At 39.7% G+C, this 17,911-nt stretch overlaps 1 protein-coding gene across 3 annotated transcripts in view; it reads right to left on the bottom strand.

Moving 5' to 3' along the window:
* Positions 1 to 2,746: 2,746 nt before the first annotated feature.
* shcbp1 (SHC SH2-domain binding protein 1) overlaps positions 2,747 to 17,911 on the bottom strand; it is a 55,239-nt gene continuing 40,074 nt past the window's right edge. For all 3 annotated transcript variants that reach the window (XM_041192758.1, XM_041192759.1, XM_041192760.1), the window contains 4 exons: positions 16,169 to 16,287; positions 11,663 to 11,749; positions 6,356 to 6,506; positions 2,747 to 4,110 (listed from right to left, as the gene is read on the bottom strand). In XM_041192758.1, coding sequence (XP_041048692.1) covers positions 3,755 to 4,110; positions 6,356 to 6,506; positions 11,663 to 11,749; positions 16,169 to 16,287 — 713 coding nt within the window. In that variant the 3' untranslated portion in view covers positions 2,747 to 3,754. The remainder of the gene's footprint in view (positions 4,111 to 6,355; positions 6,507 to 11,662; positions 11,750 to 16,168; positions 16,288 to 17,911) is intronic.

The raw sequence follows: 17,911 nt of genomic DNA, 5'->3' as shown, positions 1-17,911 counted from the left end.
TTTACAGCACTATCGTGTGCAAATTGGCTTCCACATTTACTCACATTGCAAATATTGATTACACTTCAAAAGTACTTGATTAGCTGTGAAGCACTTTGGGATATCCTGAAGCTATGAAAACTGTTTATTATATATTGTTAGAATCCCTGGAGAGACTGATAACTATTTTAAAAGATATTAATTCCCAGCAACTAATGGAAAGAATCACCCAAGATTTCATGTCAAGACTTTTACTGTAACAAACTAAAATCACATTGACTAAACATTATTTAGTAGGAAACTCATACAATACTACAGAAAGGATACTTTTCCCATTAACTAATTAACATAGCTGAAAACTCCACGCCACATTTATACATCATACCACACTCAGCAGAAATGTAGCCTTGTGGATAAATTCCCAAACTCCTCTCAGCTATTTAACAGGTTCTCTTCTCCCGGCCAAACCACAGCAAGTCTTCCAGCATCCCTTTAAAAGTCCCTTTACTCGATCTCCTGAATATCGTCAAAACAATTTCCAGCAGAATGGCACCCTTTGGTAACTCCTTGGTCTTTTAAATCTCTGTGCCCCAGCTCTTCAAACAGGGAACCCATTCTCACCAGCATTTTGCTAGTTGGTTAACAGAAAAACACAGTCTTTCCCTTGCTTGGAGCAGTTTTCAGACTTCATCTCTGGGTGTCTCTACATCTGAGTCCAAGATTCTACATCCAGTAGGACAGCTGCCTCTTTTTTGTATCAAGGTGTGAAAACTGGCACTTGAGTTTCTATGGGTTTTGGGCCTGGGCCTCTGTCCCCATGACAACCAAATCATATGGGCCTGTCTCCAGGAAGAGTTCAATATGATTTCACCATTCCCCTCATTCTAAGACATTGTTTTACCCTAAATTAAAATGAGAGTTGAAAACATAACCATCTTACAAAGTCTTGCATTTGTAATAACATACAAGTTTTTTCCTAATGTTGTCAACTCTTTTAGTTCAGGTATCAAGTAGTCTCAAAAACTTGGGCCATGACTAGGTAGTTTTACCACAAACCATCTGACAAGTTCCAACCATTCTCAGTATGTAGTTGGGGCAGAATTTCTCAACATGTAAGCACTATTCTGAGAATGCTGGCTATCTTGGCTCTTTGTTTCACTTTTCCTGCAGTTTGCAATTTACTGGTTAATGGAATATTGATACACTATCTGGAAACTTCCAAATTGTAACTCAGTATTTATCATCATGTAATGTAAATTGTTCTGTTCCCAAGAACAATTCACTACTCATCATTCACATGGAAACACTGAGGGAAAAATTTATTTCTCCCATAGCTCTCAACTCCTTACATGCTACAGGTTTTGTAACATGTAGCCCCCTGGTGTTACATTTATTCAACACAATACACTGGGAATCTTTAGTATTTCTAATCTCACTTCGTATTTGTATTAAATAGTAACTGGTCATCCATCCTGAAATTAGAGCCTAAAGTATCAATGATCTCTGTTCAACTCACATTCAAGGGAAAAGCGACATTTATCACAAAATAATAAAAATCACTGCTTGTAATCTAAAAGAAATCCATTTAAATATTTAATTAAAAATGTTTGCAGTGTAATTAGATGTTGTTTAGAATAAGAGCTTCAGTAGTGAAATCAATAAACATTAGACATTAGTTGCATCTCGCAGTGGCAAGAACTGAAGAAAGCAAAAATGTGGGGGTAACTAAAGTTAAAGTTCTTTGACAATTTACACAAGCAGGAGGGGGTTTAATGTAAAACAGGCCTGATTTCTCCTCTCACCACCTATCTGTAAACAGAAAGGTGTTCTTGATTTTTGATTTCTCCCTTTAAGTAGTGGCGTAGTTTCCCCAGCCCTTCCGTTTTTGATGTGATCCAATCTTCTAATAATAATCCTATAGCAAACTTGAGATAGGGTAAAATCAAAGGGTTAGTTTATTTTACATACACACAAAAACGTGGGAGGGGGGTTTGCAACATAGCACCCAGTACATTCACACAATAAAGGAATAAGGGAAAGAAAAGGAGTACAGGGCAAAGACCACAGACAATATAATTATTGTTTCACTGAGTCCAGAATCAAAAGTCCAATGATGTATTCCTTCAAGGAGGTTAGCTGGCAGAAACTGATGTGGTATTATCCACTTTTCCACCAGCACTGACTTCTATGATGGGAGAAGCACATAGAGATGAATCAGGCAGTGGTACTGAAGTTCAGATGTTCTAGTAGAAAACAGTGTGGATGAGGGCCAGGCAATTTAACCTGGACAGACCTCTGTATCTGCTGCTGCTTTATTGATGGAAGATGGCAGACTGCCTGGATGCAGCTCCAGAAGGCAATAGGGCAGGTTCTTGCAGCTTGGATGGGGGAGGGTGGTCATGTGACATAACTCCCACTTCTTCCCTTGGCTTGGACAAAGGATGTACATTCCTGGTCTGAATTCTTGCAATGGTTAATATTTCATCCATTTATAAGCTTCAGTGGTTTCAGGGCCCCTTTGCCTTGCAGGTGTGTCATCACCGTTGGCTAAAGCTCTGCATTAGAAGTGTAAAGGGTCTTTGTGCATTGCCCTGGAATTTGATTTCTGCAGTCACAGGGGGCATTGGCAGCTTTTTATGATAACAAAACCCTTACTGTTTTCTGAAGGCTAGAAATTCCTTTTTTATGAGCCATAGCTAGTCAGGCTTCAGCATAAAGCCTTTGTCCATGACACAATGCAAACTAAAAAGTCCCATTTGCAAATATAGCATAAATATGTTCTCATATTTATTCCTAAAATACACTTTAAACAATAGTAAAATAGGTAATAATTCAATGTTATTAATGCAAAGTTACATGATTTCACCTGGTGAAATTATCAGGCATCTTTCTTTATTCCATAAACAAATAGTGAAGTTCACAAGTTGGTGTAAAGCAAGGATATTAAAGAGGAAAATATTCAAAGTGGACATCCTTTGAGCCTTTGGGTAAACTCACAGGAAAACGCAACCAGCAAAGTGAGTTGTACTGGTGAAATGGTGAACTACTCTTTTCTACAGAAATAGCTGTCCTGAACTAGAATGAAATCAGAGGTGAGGAAATAATCTAGGTAGATGAACATAATGGTGAAAATAAATGGACAGAAATTAATGAAAATACAGAAAGAGATTGTATCTGTGAAATATATCATTAAGCACTGGTTTGTTGAATATGTCACGGCATTTGGGCTGTGGTGAGAAGAGGGGTTTAAAGGGGGAAGAAGGGGGTCAGAGGGGAAAGAGGGCTACTGAGGGACTTTTGAGATTTGCACAATACCTACACATCTGGGAATCAATTGTTCCAGTAATGGCATGTGAAAAACTATGAACACCAAGCACAACCCAATACTGCAAAGTTTACATTAAGAGGTTATATTTTATAAGTTAATTGAAGGACAAAGCAAGTCTCTTATGGAAATATATTCATAAATCACATTCAGCACTACGCAATTAATTGTCAATAGATCAGCTAAAATTTCATGGTATTTGAATAAATAGGTTCTGAGCTAGAATGATGACAAGCTTGATTAAACACACTTACTACTGAGAGCACCTTTAGAATGTGGGATTATCAAAAAAAGAATTCTATCAATTCTCCAATCATATGCTGGGCGTTGTGATTTTGATATTTTACATATACAACTTAATTTTAAGCTGATGAAAAATGTTATGCAGCTGCTTCATAAATTATGTACAAATATATTTCATACTTCAGGATTTATGTACCTGACTTGGAGTTAAGAGTACACAATTCCAAAGCTTCCTTTTCCATTCTTCTTAAAATGATTACTCACAATGGATAGAAACATTTCTTGTGACATTATGTCATCAGTCACAACAGTGTCTACTGTCTCATTTATTCTACTTCTGGACTGTTCCCTTTTTGTTGCAGAAGTAGAAATCAGTTCATTTGTTACAGCTTCGTCACATTCAGCAGCATTTGAAGGATCCAATACTACAGCTTGTTCACATTTGTTAGAACTACATTCAGTTAATAAATATGGTATAGTTTGTGTTTCACAATAGCCAGGATTTATCTCCAAATTGTTTTCATTGAAATCGCTCTGTGGATTCTGATTTTGGTCTGCACCACCTAAAGGATAGAAAGCCAGGAAGATAAATCATTCAGATCTTCGTTTATTGTACAATTTCCTGATTTCAGATAAAGAATGCCAAAGTATGTTATCAGTTTAATTCTTTTTTGTGTTGCCTTTCATAATAGTCAGTAGGGCTGCCTGTTTAGTATTTCAACAAGATAACACAACAGGCATTTTCCAGACATATTCAATTTCTGCAAAATTCAACTTCATATTGGGAAGAGTGGGAAAAAAAAGCTCACTAAATCATAACCAAAGCAAGTTTGGAACTCAAATATATTGCAAATATTGTAGTATTGTAGGGGAATAATGTGATTGGATAGTAATTCGGTAAACCCTGTATTTAGACAGATTAATTAAATATATATATATATATATATATATTTGTTTTTAGCTGGGCAACAATGGCAAGGCAATCCATAGTTGCCTTGAAAAGGTAGCGGAGTGTCAACTTGAACTTTTGCAGTTGTTGTGGTGTTACCAGAATAGTGTTAGGTATGCCCCATTTTCTGAAATTGCATATCACAAATGTCACCTTGATAATACAAGGGAGAATCAGACTGAATACATAAAGTAGAAAGGTGAAAAAAGTAAGTGGGGACAGAGACAACACAAGAATGGATTGGCTGCCAACACAAAAGGGAATCCAAAGGTCTTCTAGGCATATTAACAGTAAAAGGGAATGAGTAGGGATTAAAATGGAGATCTATTGGTGGAGGTAGAAGCCACTAAATGAGTTCTTTGTATCAGTGTTCAGCAAGGAGCATGGTTTTACCAAAGCTATGGTACACAGAACAATGGTTGAGATCAAAATTGACAAAGAGAATATCCTAGAAAGGCTGACAGTATTTAAGGTGGATAAATCACCCAGTCTGGATGCATCCTAGATTACTGAGGGAAGCAAGTGTAGTATTAGGGTTTGTAAGGGTTAGTGTGTGGGATTGTGTCAATAGCACCTCCCTTAATAATAGAGAACACATGACTAGGAGAGAAGGGGGAGAATGTTCATGGCTTCAGTAGTGTGACGCATAGTCTTGGACAACTGTACATAGTTCAATTATATAAAATAAACCAGTTGTTGCTTGAACATACCAACATCTCAGTAATAATTCCAAAGTTAGACTAACCAACATACAATATTAAAGCAGCAGTGAAGGATCCCAAAATGCTGAAAATCCAAATTTAAAGATGATTAAATGTCAGTGTGCTAAAAATTACTTTGACAACCAATTTAAGATTGTCAGTCAGGCTCACAGTGTGGTGCACTTGCATGTACTGGAAGAGAGTATCAGGTTGGTGAAATAGGCGGACACATGATAGATGAAATTCAATGCAGAAAAGTTATACATTTTGGTAAGAGACTTACTACATTCTAATGGTACCATTTTAAAGGGTGTGCAAAGAGACATCTGAGGGTGTTAGTGCACTACTTAAGGTGGCAGGATAGGTTAACAAAATGGATGGGATGTGATCTGTTTAAACAGAGGCACATAGTGCAAAAGCCGGGATGTTACCTTTTTTATTCATTCAAGGGATGTGGGCTTTGCTGGCTAGGCCAGCATTTATTGCCCATCCCTAATTGCCCTTAAGGTAGCGGTGGTGAACTGCCTTCTTAAACCGCTACAGTCCATGTGAAATAAGTACACCCTCATAACCTATATAAAAACATAAGTTTGGCCCCAGCTGGAGTAATGTGCTTGGACACTGGAACTAACAGCCCCAACTCAGCAATGGTGGTACCATTGAAGGTGATGTGGAGATGGCTGAGCTTGCTCATTCAAGCTTGTCACTACCTGGAATTTATGTGGCATGAATGTTACCTAACCTTTATCTGCCCTGGTCTGGACATTATCCTAGTGCTGCTGCATGAAGCATAAGTTTGTTTCATAATCAGAATGTGAATGAAATTGAACAGTGCAACCAATAGCCCCTTTCCTGACCATATGTTGGAGGAAGTTCTCTAACATTTCCATATTTCCTGCTTTTTGAAAACTATATGTAAGTATTGCACTGCTAGCCTATTCAAAATATTCAAAGATAATTCATTGTAAAGTTTTGATTTAATATTACTTAGCATTAACAGTTCAGAAACAGGTCATTCGGCCAGAGGTCTAGGTCAGTGATTGTTAGCCTGCACCCAACATTTAATTCCATCAGCACGCACATCATTCTATCCCATTCTTCCTGATTCAGATTACATAAGTAACAAAGTTAATCAATTTACAAGAATTCTTCACTTACTTGTGGGTTGTGTTACATTTGCAAAAGAAGTTTTCTTTTTCGGAAAGGGTATTGAAAACTTGGCCATTGTGATACCATAGTCTTCGTGGTTATGAATCAGATTGTTCATCATTGTTATTTTTGGCACATCATACAGTTCCTCCATGAAATTCTGCAACAAATGTCAAGTACAAATGACATGGCATTCCTATCATTTATGGCACATTTACAGGCTACAACTGGTTGCAGGACACTTTCGTACACATCCTAAAATACCATTATCAAGCACAGTATGGATAAGTAGGCATCTCTCCCTCCTCCACCAGATTGGGGATGAGGAATTCTATAAGGCCCACTCAGCAGGTACAGGGATTGCAACGTGATTGCCCCACACCACAATGAAAGTAATGCCGACAGCATGCAAAACTTCACGCTGCATACCTGTTCATCTCCATGATTGTGGCATCTACCCAGCACTAAACATGTTGAGTGGCTGCATGCTCAGCAGGAATGTCTACTTCATACGAGGCTTGTCCCAATTAAAGCTAGGTTACACTTCTTAAAGCCAACCTCCACCTCTTAAAAGGGGAGGTACCTTCAGCAGGTGCTGAGAAAGATACCCTGACCAGGAAGAAACATAGCAACAGGACAGAGTGGGCTCTCAAGAACTCAGCCACATAACTGGAGGCCTTAATGCCAGTGGTGGAAAGGAGATGGTCATCTTTCCAGAGGGGATCAGGAGACCTTCCAGGCATACACTGCGAAGGCAGTGGGACCAGAGAGCTACAGAGATCAATACCAAAGGTCTGGTCAGTGCTAGATAAAAGTTCAATGACCTCACACAAGCAGTCAAGGTCAATGAATGCATCTTGAAATGGCATCTCCTATCAACCTCTCCTACTCCTCAATGTGCCATATCTCCATCACTCCCCCATCAGCAACCTTGAACAATCAGGAGTCATGCCTAATAGTCACATGCTCCACCTTACCCTTACACACTTACCACTGCTGCAAGCTTCATACCCACATCTCTCAGCTATTCAGCTATAACAGGCATATCACGCAAATGCACTACAACATATTAATATACTTCCTCTTCTCTTGCAAGAAGTGGTGACACAGAACAGGAGGCAACAGCAACAAATCAGTAGTGCGAAATGCATGGCTGCATGTCCTCAACCCTTGGAGGATATGGCGCTCAACATTATTGGCACAACAGTCACTGAGGCCATGAAAATCAATGACTGAAACCATCCAGGATGACTATGTCCCTGCCTTATGCACCATCTCAAATCACACTTCACCCTCATCATGCAATCTGGTATGATGCACAAGCTGCAGATAGTGTAAACATGCATCACTTGATTTCCCCCCTAACGACCTCCTTCCTTCACCCAAGCCTCCCCTTGTGCAATTATGCTTTCAGATACCCACAAGCTGTCACCTGGCCAGCTAATGGTGCCTGAAAATGAAGGCCCATAGGAAAAGCAGATCTCTGAGGAAGAAGCATTGTTACTTGATCTGACAGGATATCAGCGCACAGCCATCACCGCAGACATTGGTTGCGTGTGCCTTAGAGGTAGTATAGAGATGGGCTCTGAATGTGATGCATTCCGGGCACGTGAGTTTCAGCCAGGCCAGGGGTTAAAAAGATAGTTTGTGTGCCAGCAGGCGCGAGGACAATGTTGTTGGCAATTTCTCTGTAGACAGCTCAGTTGAGGATTCCAATGGAGCAGCATACACGAAAAGGCTGATGGACATGCACATCAAAATGCTTGGTATGTGGGGCAGCCTCCCACAGAGCCTGTTGTCACTGTCAAGGAGCATGGAGGAGTCCAGCTACAGCTTGGTACAGGACTGCATGCAGATCTTTGTGTCCATCTTTTCCAGCATGGAAATGGTAGCCAATTCCGCAACAACTGCGGATCCAGTCATGATGTGGAATCTGATCACTGGGTTGTTTCCCATGTAGGATAGGTTGAAGTCATCCAATATCTGAGTGCTTGCAGTGAAAGCTCAGACTGCCAACGCTCCAGTACGACTGGAGTACTGCATGCAGTTCTGGTCACTACATTATAGGAAGGATGTGATTGCACTGGAGAGGGTGCAGAGGAGATTTACCAGGATGCTGCCTGGGCTGGAGGGTCTGAGCTATGAGGAAAGATTGGAGATGTTGGGGTTGTTTTCCTTGGAGCAGCGAATGTTGAGAGGGAACCTGATAGAGGTGTATAAGATTTTGAGGGGCATAGATGGGGTGGATAGGAAAGCATTTTTTCCATTAGTAGAGAGGTCAATAACCAAGGGGCATAGATTTAAGGTAAGAGGTAGAAGGCTAAGAGGAGAGTTGAGAAATGTTTTTACCCAGAGAATTTTGGGAGTCTAGAACTCACTGCTTGAAAGGGTGGTTGAGTCAGAAATTCGTAACATTTAAGAAGTATTTAGATATTCACTTGCATTCTCACAACCTCCAGGGCTATGGGGCAAGCACTGGAAAATGGGATTAGTGTAGTCAGATCTTTGTTGACTAGCACAGACAGGGTGGGCTGAATGGCCTCCTTCTGTGCTGTAAACATCTATGAGTCCAGGAGAGCTCTGCTTGTTGCCATATATGCCCTGCTTGGTGCCATGCAGGCTCAGGCCACTGCCACCGTGGTTGTGCATGCCAGTTCTCAAAAGGAGCTTGCAGGTTCTCAAAGCAGACCATTAATCTGTGAACTACGGAGTTACTAGGATTGCTGAGGTGTCATCCCAAGGGAGTGGCAATGGCATCCTGCTGCTTAGGATGAGATTTGTGCTCCCACCACTGCCTATCAACCTTTCAGCCAGCCAGCCCAGATTGCTGCCACCCAGCTGAAGTGGTACAGTCTGAAACTGGTCTTTCAAACCCAGAGCACATTGAGACATTCTGCAAGGCCAACTACAGTCTCTCACATTGAAGGTCAGCAGACTCCCACCACTGGGATAATAAAGCATAGAAGCATTAAGCCAGGCAAAGGCATCCACAAGACAGTGACTAAGGTTGATTAGTTGAGTATTGTATGGAGTATTGGATGCACTGTTGGATAAAGTTCATATGGAATGATTGGATGATAGTGTATTTTATTTCAGGATTTTGGTCAAGTGGACACTGTGTTGGTCCATAACAGAAGAATGGTAAAATGGGAAATGTACAGCAACAGTGATCTGGGGACTTTTCCAGGGGAGCTGGAATCTGATGAGATATTCACAGACAGCTCATCCAGAGTGACCCTCCTTCCCTGATCACCAAAGCTCTGGTGGCGAGGGCTGCACCTTCATGATAACCAGGTTGCTGAGGATGCAGCAGACCATCACAAATTGGGAGACACCCTCCTATGATTACTAGAGGGCTCCCCCACAGGTTGTGCAATCAGTAAAACCATTGCGTCAGGATTACACTACACAATGTTCCTAACTACAGCATGGCTATCATTGTGGAAGCATCACCACATGTGATCAAATGGCAAAGAGGAGGGGAACTGCTGACTTGAACAGAATGAAAGTATTGTGACAATGCTATGATAGCAGGCGTTCACCAGCATAATTGTTTGGGCATGGTCACACACCAGCTGGTAGTGGAATCCTTGTTGTAGTGGTCCCCTGATCTTGACGCCTGCAGATCCATGTACATGCAGTCAATGTCTCCTTGCACCATGGGAATGCTCGCTATCTTGGCAAAACCATATGCCCACTCAACCTACTTCTCTCTGCTTACATGGCCTCAGTAACCTCCCAGATGCATTGATGGACGGCAAACATATACATTAGGGTGATGCTGCCAGCTCCAACCTGGAAGGATTTACTAGTCTAGAAATCAAGGTCCACTGTGACCCTGACAGCCACTGGCAGCAGCATTCTCATCCTGTGGCTGCAGTTCTGTGACCACCTCATTGCTAAAAGGTAGCTACCACAGACACTACTCCTGAATGGGGTTCAGGTTGAAGGTAGGATCTGAAGACCTTAGATGATGGGCCACCTGCTAAGAGTCCTCCTCTTCCTACTGCAAACAATTTCTCCTCTCTGCTGCCTCTGTTCCATCTCCCTATGATACTGCAGGCCATGGGGAACTGTAACTATAGCCTCAATGACTGTGAGCAAGTAGTGTCTGAGCCCTTTCAAAACTACACCACTCCTTTCAAAAGGGCAAGCACCACTCCCTTCTGTCAACTCCTACAAAACCACAGGAGTTTCACTAAATCTGCAACAGCAAAAAGATAGTCAAATGTATCCCACCTTAAAGATGGATGGTGATGCCTTTAAATAGCACTGGGGGTTTGGGGGAAATCCTCTTACATGTTCGCCTGCATGTGTTTGCGAGAGATCCAAAGTGGCAGGTTGGGTGCCAAATCAGCGTTAAGCCAAATTACCGATTGGCATTATAATGTGCCCACTCTGCATGCTCCGACACACATACACACGCAGGAAACCTGTGCCATGGACCTTCAAAACACAGCAATCAGCATGAGCTGTGCCAGAATCCATTGGGAGCTGACCCCGTTACTCAATCTGGTAGCACTGAAACCAATGGCTCAGCAAAGTCAAATTTTATGGCTTAAATAAGTTTCTGCCTTAGAGCCAAAGTAAAGTTACTAATTTTCATAAATAGAAGAAATTTCTTTAGCAGCTGGTTCAAATATTTGAATGCATTATTTCAAATAATATGGGGGTATATTTTTAACTTTCCACTAGGACTTAAAGCTGGATGCAGATCAGCCACTTGTTATAGAAACCACTTGATTGAAAAATATATGAAAATTAGGTTATAAAGCTGCAAAAAAAAATGTCCAAGTGGTAAGTTGAAAATTTACCCCAAATATTTAACTTTTACTTAGCAAAAATGTAAACTTTTCATCAGTAATAGAAATTATTTGAACATCTAACCACATGCCTTAAAAGCATGAACTGAGGTATGCCATGAAGATTTGAAAAAAAAATCGATATCCTCTAAATATACAACCAACCTATCCTATGTTAACTATAGCATAATTTAGTCTTGCTGCATGATCTCTTACCATAATTACTCTGCATCATTTCAATAGTGCCCCCCCACCTTATATTTTTATTCTCCATGTTCAGACACCAAGCCTTTATATCTCCTCAAGATTGGAAATGCTTCTCCACACCCTTGTGCCATCTCCAATCATCTACTCCAGACCTACCTTTTTGATCAAACTTTTGGTTACTTTTGCTGGGTTGGCTTGTATTTTCTCACCTATTTGTAATATGTGAAGTGTAGTAGAATTTACTTTTATACATAAGGCACTATATCAATGCAGGTTGCTACTGTTGTCCTAAATATTTTGGGCTTACCTTAATGCGTATTCCTTCCTTGCAGTGATGTATATCATTGCCAAATAGCTCACAGGTGCTGCTAGGATAAATTTCAAGTCCTGCGCCCTGTTGAATACAACATTTTAATCCTTTTCCTGTTAAATCTTCTACGTAGATCAAAGGTTTTTCCCTTCAATCCTCTCCCAAGAAACACACTTCCAAAACAATAACAAATTTCCCACATTAGCTGCAACAGATTTTTAATTCTCACACTTTCTTTCCAAATTTCTATGACCAAGTAAGCACTAAGTCATTACATTTACTTTCAGTTATATACCTAAATACATTAGCCTCAACGAATATTGCCCAGCTAAGACGTTCTTTTTTTCTATTTTCATTTACATCATCCAGTTACTTCGGTCGATTTTGGAGGGAAAAATATTTCTATAACCTTTTATATCCTTTTGCTTTTCATAATCCAGTTCTTACTTTAACCACCGAAATTAAATTGTGTACCAGATAGTTTACGGTCTGTAATGTTAAAATCGGAGGATGGTGGCAGGAGCACAGGGGAGAATTTCTCTAATTTTTGAAATTTCTCTCATGCCTGCCCAGTTCAAAAAAAAACTGAAGAAAACAAGAGGCAATTAGGTACCATTAAAAAGAACAATTGTTCACAAAGACCTTTGATGATAATTTCAAATAAACCCATCCTCTTCCAAATTATCACCTTTTTAAAAAAAATGGACAAAATGTGAGCACCTTTTATTGGCAAAAATAATGATGCCAGGAGCCAAAGTAATTTTGAGTCAATTATGTGGAAGGGTTACATACTGAATTCTTAAAAGATCTACAAGATAAAAGTGATTTTATTTAATTGAAAGATATAATTCACTGTTCAATGAATCAAGATGAAGGCTTTGCAGCTAGATAAAGCAATATATTTTCTCTGAGATCATAATTCCCTTAATTATAGTACCTCTGAAAATAGGTACTAAATAGGTGCACCTGCAATTTAAGGATAAAATTAAACCCTTCTTCGGGAATTTGTTGTATGATATCGCTCACTAATGCTAGGTGAAGTATTCAGTTTCATCATGTCAAACAAATTCTTGTGATTTCTTGAAAATAAAATTTTTGAGTGAATTATTGCCACCCATTAATGTGAAAACTACATAGGCATTAGTCAATTATGAAAGTCTGTTGGAAAATATACTTCAGAAATTTTGTACAGCTTGCAAATATCAAGCTGAAGTGCAACATTAGAACAACCAATTTAAGGTTTTTCACAGGAAATGCACCAAACTTCAGAAATTAGAATTTTTAAATGTTTGTCCTGGAAAAAAATGCCAAAACATGTGCGATGTAATACAACAAATTTCCAAAGGAGGGTTTAATTTTATCCTTAAATTGCAAGTACATCTATTTAGTACCTATTTTCAGAGGTACTATAATTGAGAGAATTATGATCTCAGAGAAAATATATTGTTTTATCCAGCTACAAAGCCTTCATCTTGATCCAGTGAACATTTGCATGTAACAAATCTCAACAGTGAGAGGTAAGTTGCTAGCTAGTTTTGGTTATGTTGGATTGCCAGAGGAATTTCCTCAGTTATCCTGAACTAATTTTTTTTGCCTCTCCCAGGAGGAAGCACAATTAAGAGTGTATTGCGCATGTAATTGTGCTAAGTGTGGATGTGGCAGGCTCGATAGGCCTGATGATCAATTGGTTTAGCTTTAGAAACACAGCAGCACAATGCTGTAAAAAAAAAGGCATTTAATGAGTTTAGCTCAAAAGTATAATTTTGCATTGCCTCAAAAGACTCAATTAAAATTGTTAATACTATTTTAATTATATATGAATATTCTGCTGCTTCACTAATTGAAAATGACATTTTAAATCACATTTCTTTAAAGTTATCAACTTTAAAGCAAAGATCACTGCATTCAGCATAACATATACACTGCAGTTATAAAACTGTTTTCTTCAAAGTTCAATTTTTGCTAAAGAAAATAAAACCATGTGTTTAAAAAGAGGTACTAGTCTCTAGCTGAGGAATGTTTCCTGATGTGCTCCAATCTTTAAATTATGCAGTTAAATCAATTATACAATGTTAGTTTTAACTATCTTCAGGAAAACTATTTCAATTTCTGTTCGCATTTAAAACAAGCCATGTCTTGAATAAACATTTTGCTGTTCATTCTACAGTTTAATCAAGCCAAGTACAATCTTCGTGGAAGATTTGAGAAGATTTGTAGAATCTAGGGGCAGCTGGAGAAGAAATACGTGAAAAGTCATTTTAGTATGGACGCATTCGAGCTAAATCTGCAAAGAGGTATTGCTCAGCAATTCAGACAGAAAAAGCCACAGAGCAGATCATGTTCTGCTAAATTTTTGATGGAGATGATTGGGTGGAAACCATTGGTTAAGTTTGATCCAAATAAAATGTGTTTGGTAAAATTGCAATCATAAATACAGTACAGATATTTATGTTCACCTAAACTTTAGTCTTCCTATGTGGTATTGTAGCACATTAGGCATAGAAATGAAGACAAGCATATTTAGTCCCACATAAAGTATTAAAACAAAATTGAAATATAAAGAAAATAAACACAATGGGCAGAATTTAGCCCTCGATGGGCAAGCTGGCCCCACAGGCTCGGCGGCGGGCGGGCAGCCGACCTCCGCTGCCGAAACGGGGCCTGCTGCCATTTTGAGTGGGCGGGCCAATTAAGGTCCACCCAGTGGCCTGCCCGACAGGAAGCATATAGGGGAGGAGAAGGGAATCCCCAACTGTCAAAGTGCGCTCTTTCGGCATGCTCCCTAGGGCAAAGTGCTGTTTCAGGGAGTTTACTGACAGGTAAGAAAAGTCAAAAAATAAAGAAATATTAAAATTATTAACATGTCCCCCTCATGTGACAATGTCACACGAGATGGGACATGTTAACAAGAAACACAAAGTTTTTTTAAAAAACAGACACGAAACTTCATCCCGCCAGTGGATGAAATTTCATGAATAATCTGGAGCCTGCTGGGGCTCCTGGCCTGCCTGCCAGCCTTAAGCTTGGACGGGCAGGGTCTTTAACAAGGTTAATTAGCCTTTCAGTGGCCTTAATTGGCCAGTGACAGGTCAGTGGGCGGACAGCTGATTTCGCTGTCTGCCCGCCTTCCTGAAGGTTTAAATGGACTGGGATGATGTCGGGGGTTCCTCCTGACGTCATCCCATGTCATCTTCCCCTCGGCGAGCAGGCCCTGCCCCCAAATCGCCGAGGGGAAAATCCTTCAGAATGTAAATTCATTACATCATACAAGGTGAAATTCTGACAAATAATAGCATTGATAATCAATGTTCAAATGTATTTTTAATAGATAACATCCTTAAGAAAATAACTTGAACAGCAACAAAAACAAAATTTCAATCATTGCTCTCTCCACCTCAAAAAGCCTATAATAACCCAAGATTCATCTTCTATATCAATTAATAATTATTCATACTTGTATTTCCTCCAGCTTAAAACTACAGTTAAAAAGGCAATTAAATTTCATAGCTGTTTTCAAGAAGTAAACTCCAGTTGCTTCTTGGTTTGCTTGTTATAAAAAAAATATACTTTTTGACTTCAAATTTTTGATAAAAATGGACACAAGGGGTCACAGTCTCAGGATATGGGTAGACCATTTAGGACTGAGATAAGGAGAAACTTCTTCATTCAGAGGGTGGTGAACCTACGGAATTCTCTACCATGGAAGGCTGTGGAGGCCAAGTCACTGAGTATACTTAAGAAGGAAACAGACAGATTTATGGACTCTAAATGGTCAAGGGGTATGGGGAGAGCGTGGGAGTGTGGCATTGAGATAGACCATCAGCCATGGTCATATTGAATGGCAGAGCAGGCTTGAAGGGCCGTATGACCTACTCCTGCTCCTATTTTTTATGTTTCCATGTTACAAGAGAAGTAATTACCATATTCAGGTTTCCCCACATATTTCTAATACCAAAAGAGCAGGCAACATTATTCCTCAGTATTTACCAACTCTGCTGAAACCAGCCACTGGCAACTTCACAATTATATTCTCTGATGGCGTAACCAAGAGGAAAAGAAGAAAATCCATGATGATCCATCTAAAAGATCCTACTAGCCACATCAAGTCCATCACACCCCTAATGTATCACGTCCAGTTTGCTGCCATAAACGGGTGTGCAATCAGCATAATTAGATGTGCTAAAAGTGAAAAGCAGTCAATTCTTGAAAAGCACGGTAAAGTGTATTTCCTGACCAATTATGTAAATTAAAGACAAGATATTTGTATAGGATTTAAACCTCCTGTTTGTTATGGAAACAAATATACAACTGCTGCATTTAGATCAAATTCAGGGCAGAGTTGTGTGCTTTCATCATGCTGAAACATGATATTCTAGCCTGTATAAGAAAGGCAAAAAAAGAAAATCAAGGGATTATCGATTAATTTAAATTAAAAATATGCTCAAGTATTTTTATAGATTAGTATTGTATTTGTAATTCTGAAGATTTGTCATTAGACTATACCTTTGCTCCATATAGGTCACAATTTTTCATATGCAGTTTTGCTGAAGTTCTCAATACGACTCCTGTAGTGTCACATTGGAGTACACAATTCTCCAAAATAGCCTGGCCCTTACGAACACCTAAATAATTAAAACACAGAAGAATCTTAGGTTTTTTTCCACTTTATTCAGTAGTCTAAATTAAATAACAGATTTTGCATAATTCACTGATTATAAAGAGTAGTCAGTGTCTTAAGTGTAGTTTGCTTATGAAACAAATCAGACTAATTAAGAAATTACATCAAATGTCAGCACAAAAATTGTTGAGATTTTTAGCATATAAAGATTTCACTAAAAAACTGATGGTCTTCCAGTATTCAATTATCAAAGCTTTTAACTTTGTAGCAATGATCTTCAACCTAGCTGTGCAAATGCTTATTGGTTTCACCTTTAACAGTCGCTGGACACCCATGTAAATGTTAGTCTTTGATTTATATGTTGGTTCGAAAAAGTCACCGTGTAGAATCGGGGCCGTAACTTCCGTGGAGAGGAAATCACAGTCGGATTGCCATTCTGCTCCAAGTTACTTACCCTGAAGGGCAGACCTTCTGACTCGGGCCGGGTAAGAAAGGTGCAATGCAATGGATTACCAAGGTTTTGTGTCGAGAGCAGCTGAGTCAGGAGAAAGGAAGGCATGCCCCCTTTTTTTTTACGGTACTAGCTGCCATAAAGCAGGTGGATTTAAAGGCTCATCCACTTTGAGAAGCCAGGGAGAGAGTGGGTAGGACTGGGGGAGTTGGATGGTCAGTGGACTGGGGTGTGGGGGCGAGGGGCAGGGTCAGTTGTTGGTCAGTGGGTTGGGGACGGTCAGGTGATAGGGGAAAGATCAGTGGAGGCAGTGGGGAGGATGGACAGGAGTCCCCTTGGAGGATCAGAGGCTGGGGGGAGTGCCATGGGGTCAGAGGGTTATCGGGGGCTCCCATGGAGGGTCAGTATTGTAATTACCCAAAATTCAGAAGTGGTTTTAATTCTTCTAACTTTTTCTGAGTAACGATTGCTGTAAGACAGTTGGAACCATCCAAAATTTGTGATTTAAATCAGAGTCTCGGATGGTTTCCATTGCAGGGCAATTGCCCAGTGGAAGTTGGAACTTCCCGGGCAATTGCCGTGCATTTCTTACATGGGAATATCTGGGGGTAGGGGCCCCAGCATATCCTTGGGGTACCCCACGGATACAACACCCCGGAGCTCAGAAGTTGTGGGCCAATGAAGCTTACAGCACAGAAAGAGGATATTTGGCCCATCATGCCTATCCTAGTTTTTTCTTTTAAAGTTGTCCATTTCAGTCCCACATCCCATCATTTTTGCCATAACCTTGCAAATTATTCTTGTTCAGCTAATGTGTTGTTGCTTGTAAATTGGGCAACTCAGATGGAAATAGTAAACACTCAAACCCCAAAAATCTGTACAATTAATATTTATAATTAAAAATAAATATTTTACATCCTGAAAAACACCACTGAGCAAAAGCTGGAAGTCAATATTTCAGAACAAAGCAATGAATTATCACAACTTTGTGTGCATCTTATATACAGGTTGTTGATATTTCAAATTAATCACTTAGAAGGAACCGGAAGAATTTAGGGACCAAAAAAGCTTATGATACATTATTGCTTGCGCTGTCTACTAATTCACTACTCAGTTTATTTTCTACAAGCCAATAACTAATGCAGCAATTTATTGGAATAATTATACAAATACTGAA

This window comes from Carcharodon carcharias, chromosome 7 (genome assembly GCF_017639515.1).
Source record: "Carcharodon carcharias isolate sCarCar2 chromosome 7, sCarCar2.pri, whole genome shotgun sequence".
Lineage (NCBI taxonomy): Eukaryota > Metazoa > Chordata > Chondrichthyes > Lamniformes > Lamnidae > Carcharodon > Carcharodon carcharias.
The sequence above is the reverse complement of the archived record's forward strand: the minus strand, read 5'-3'. Positions and strand labels throughout refer to the sequence as shown.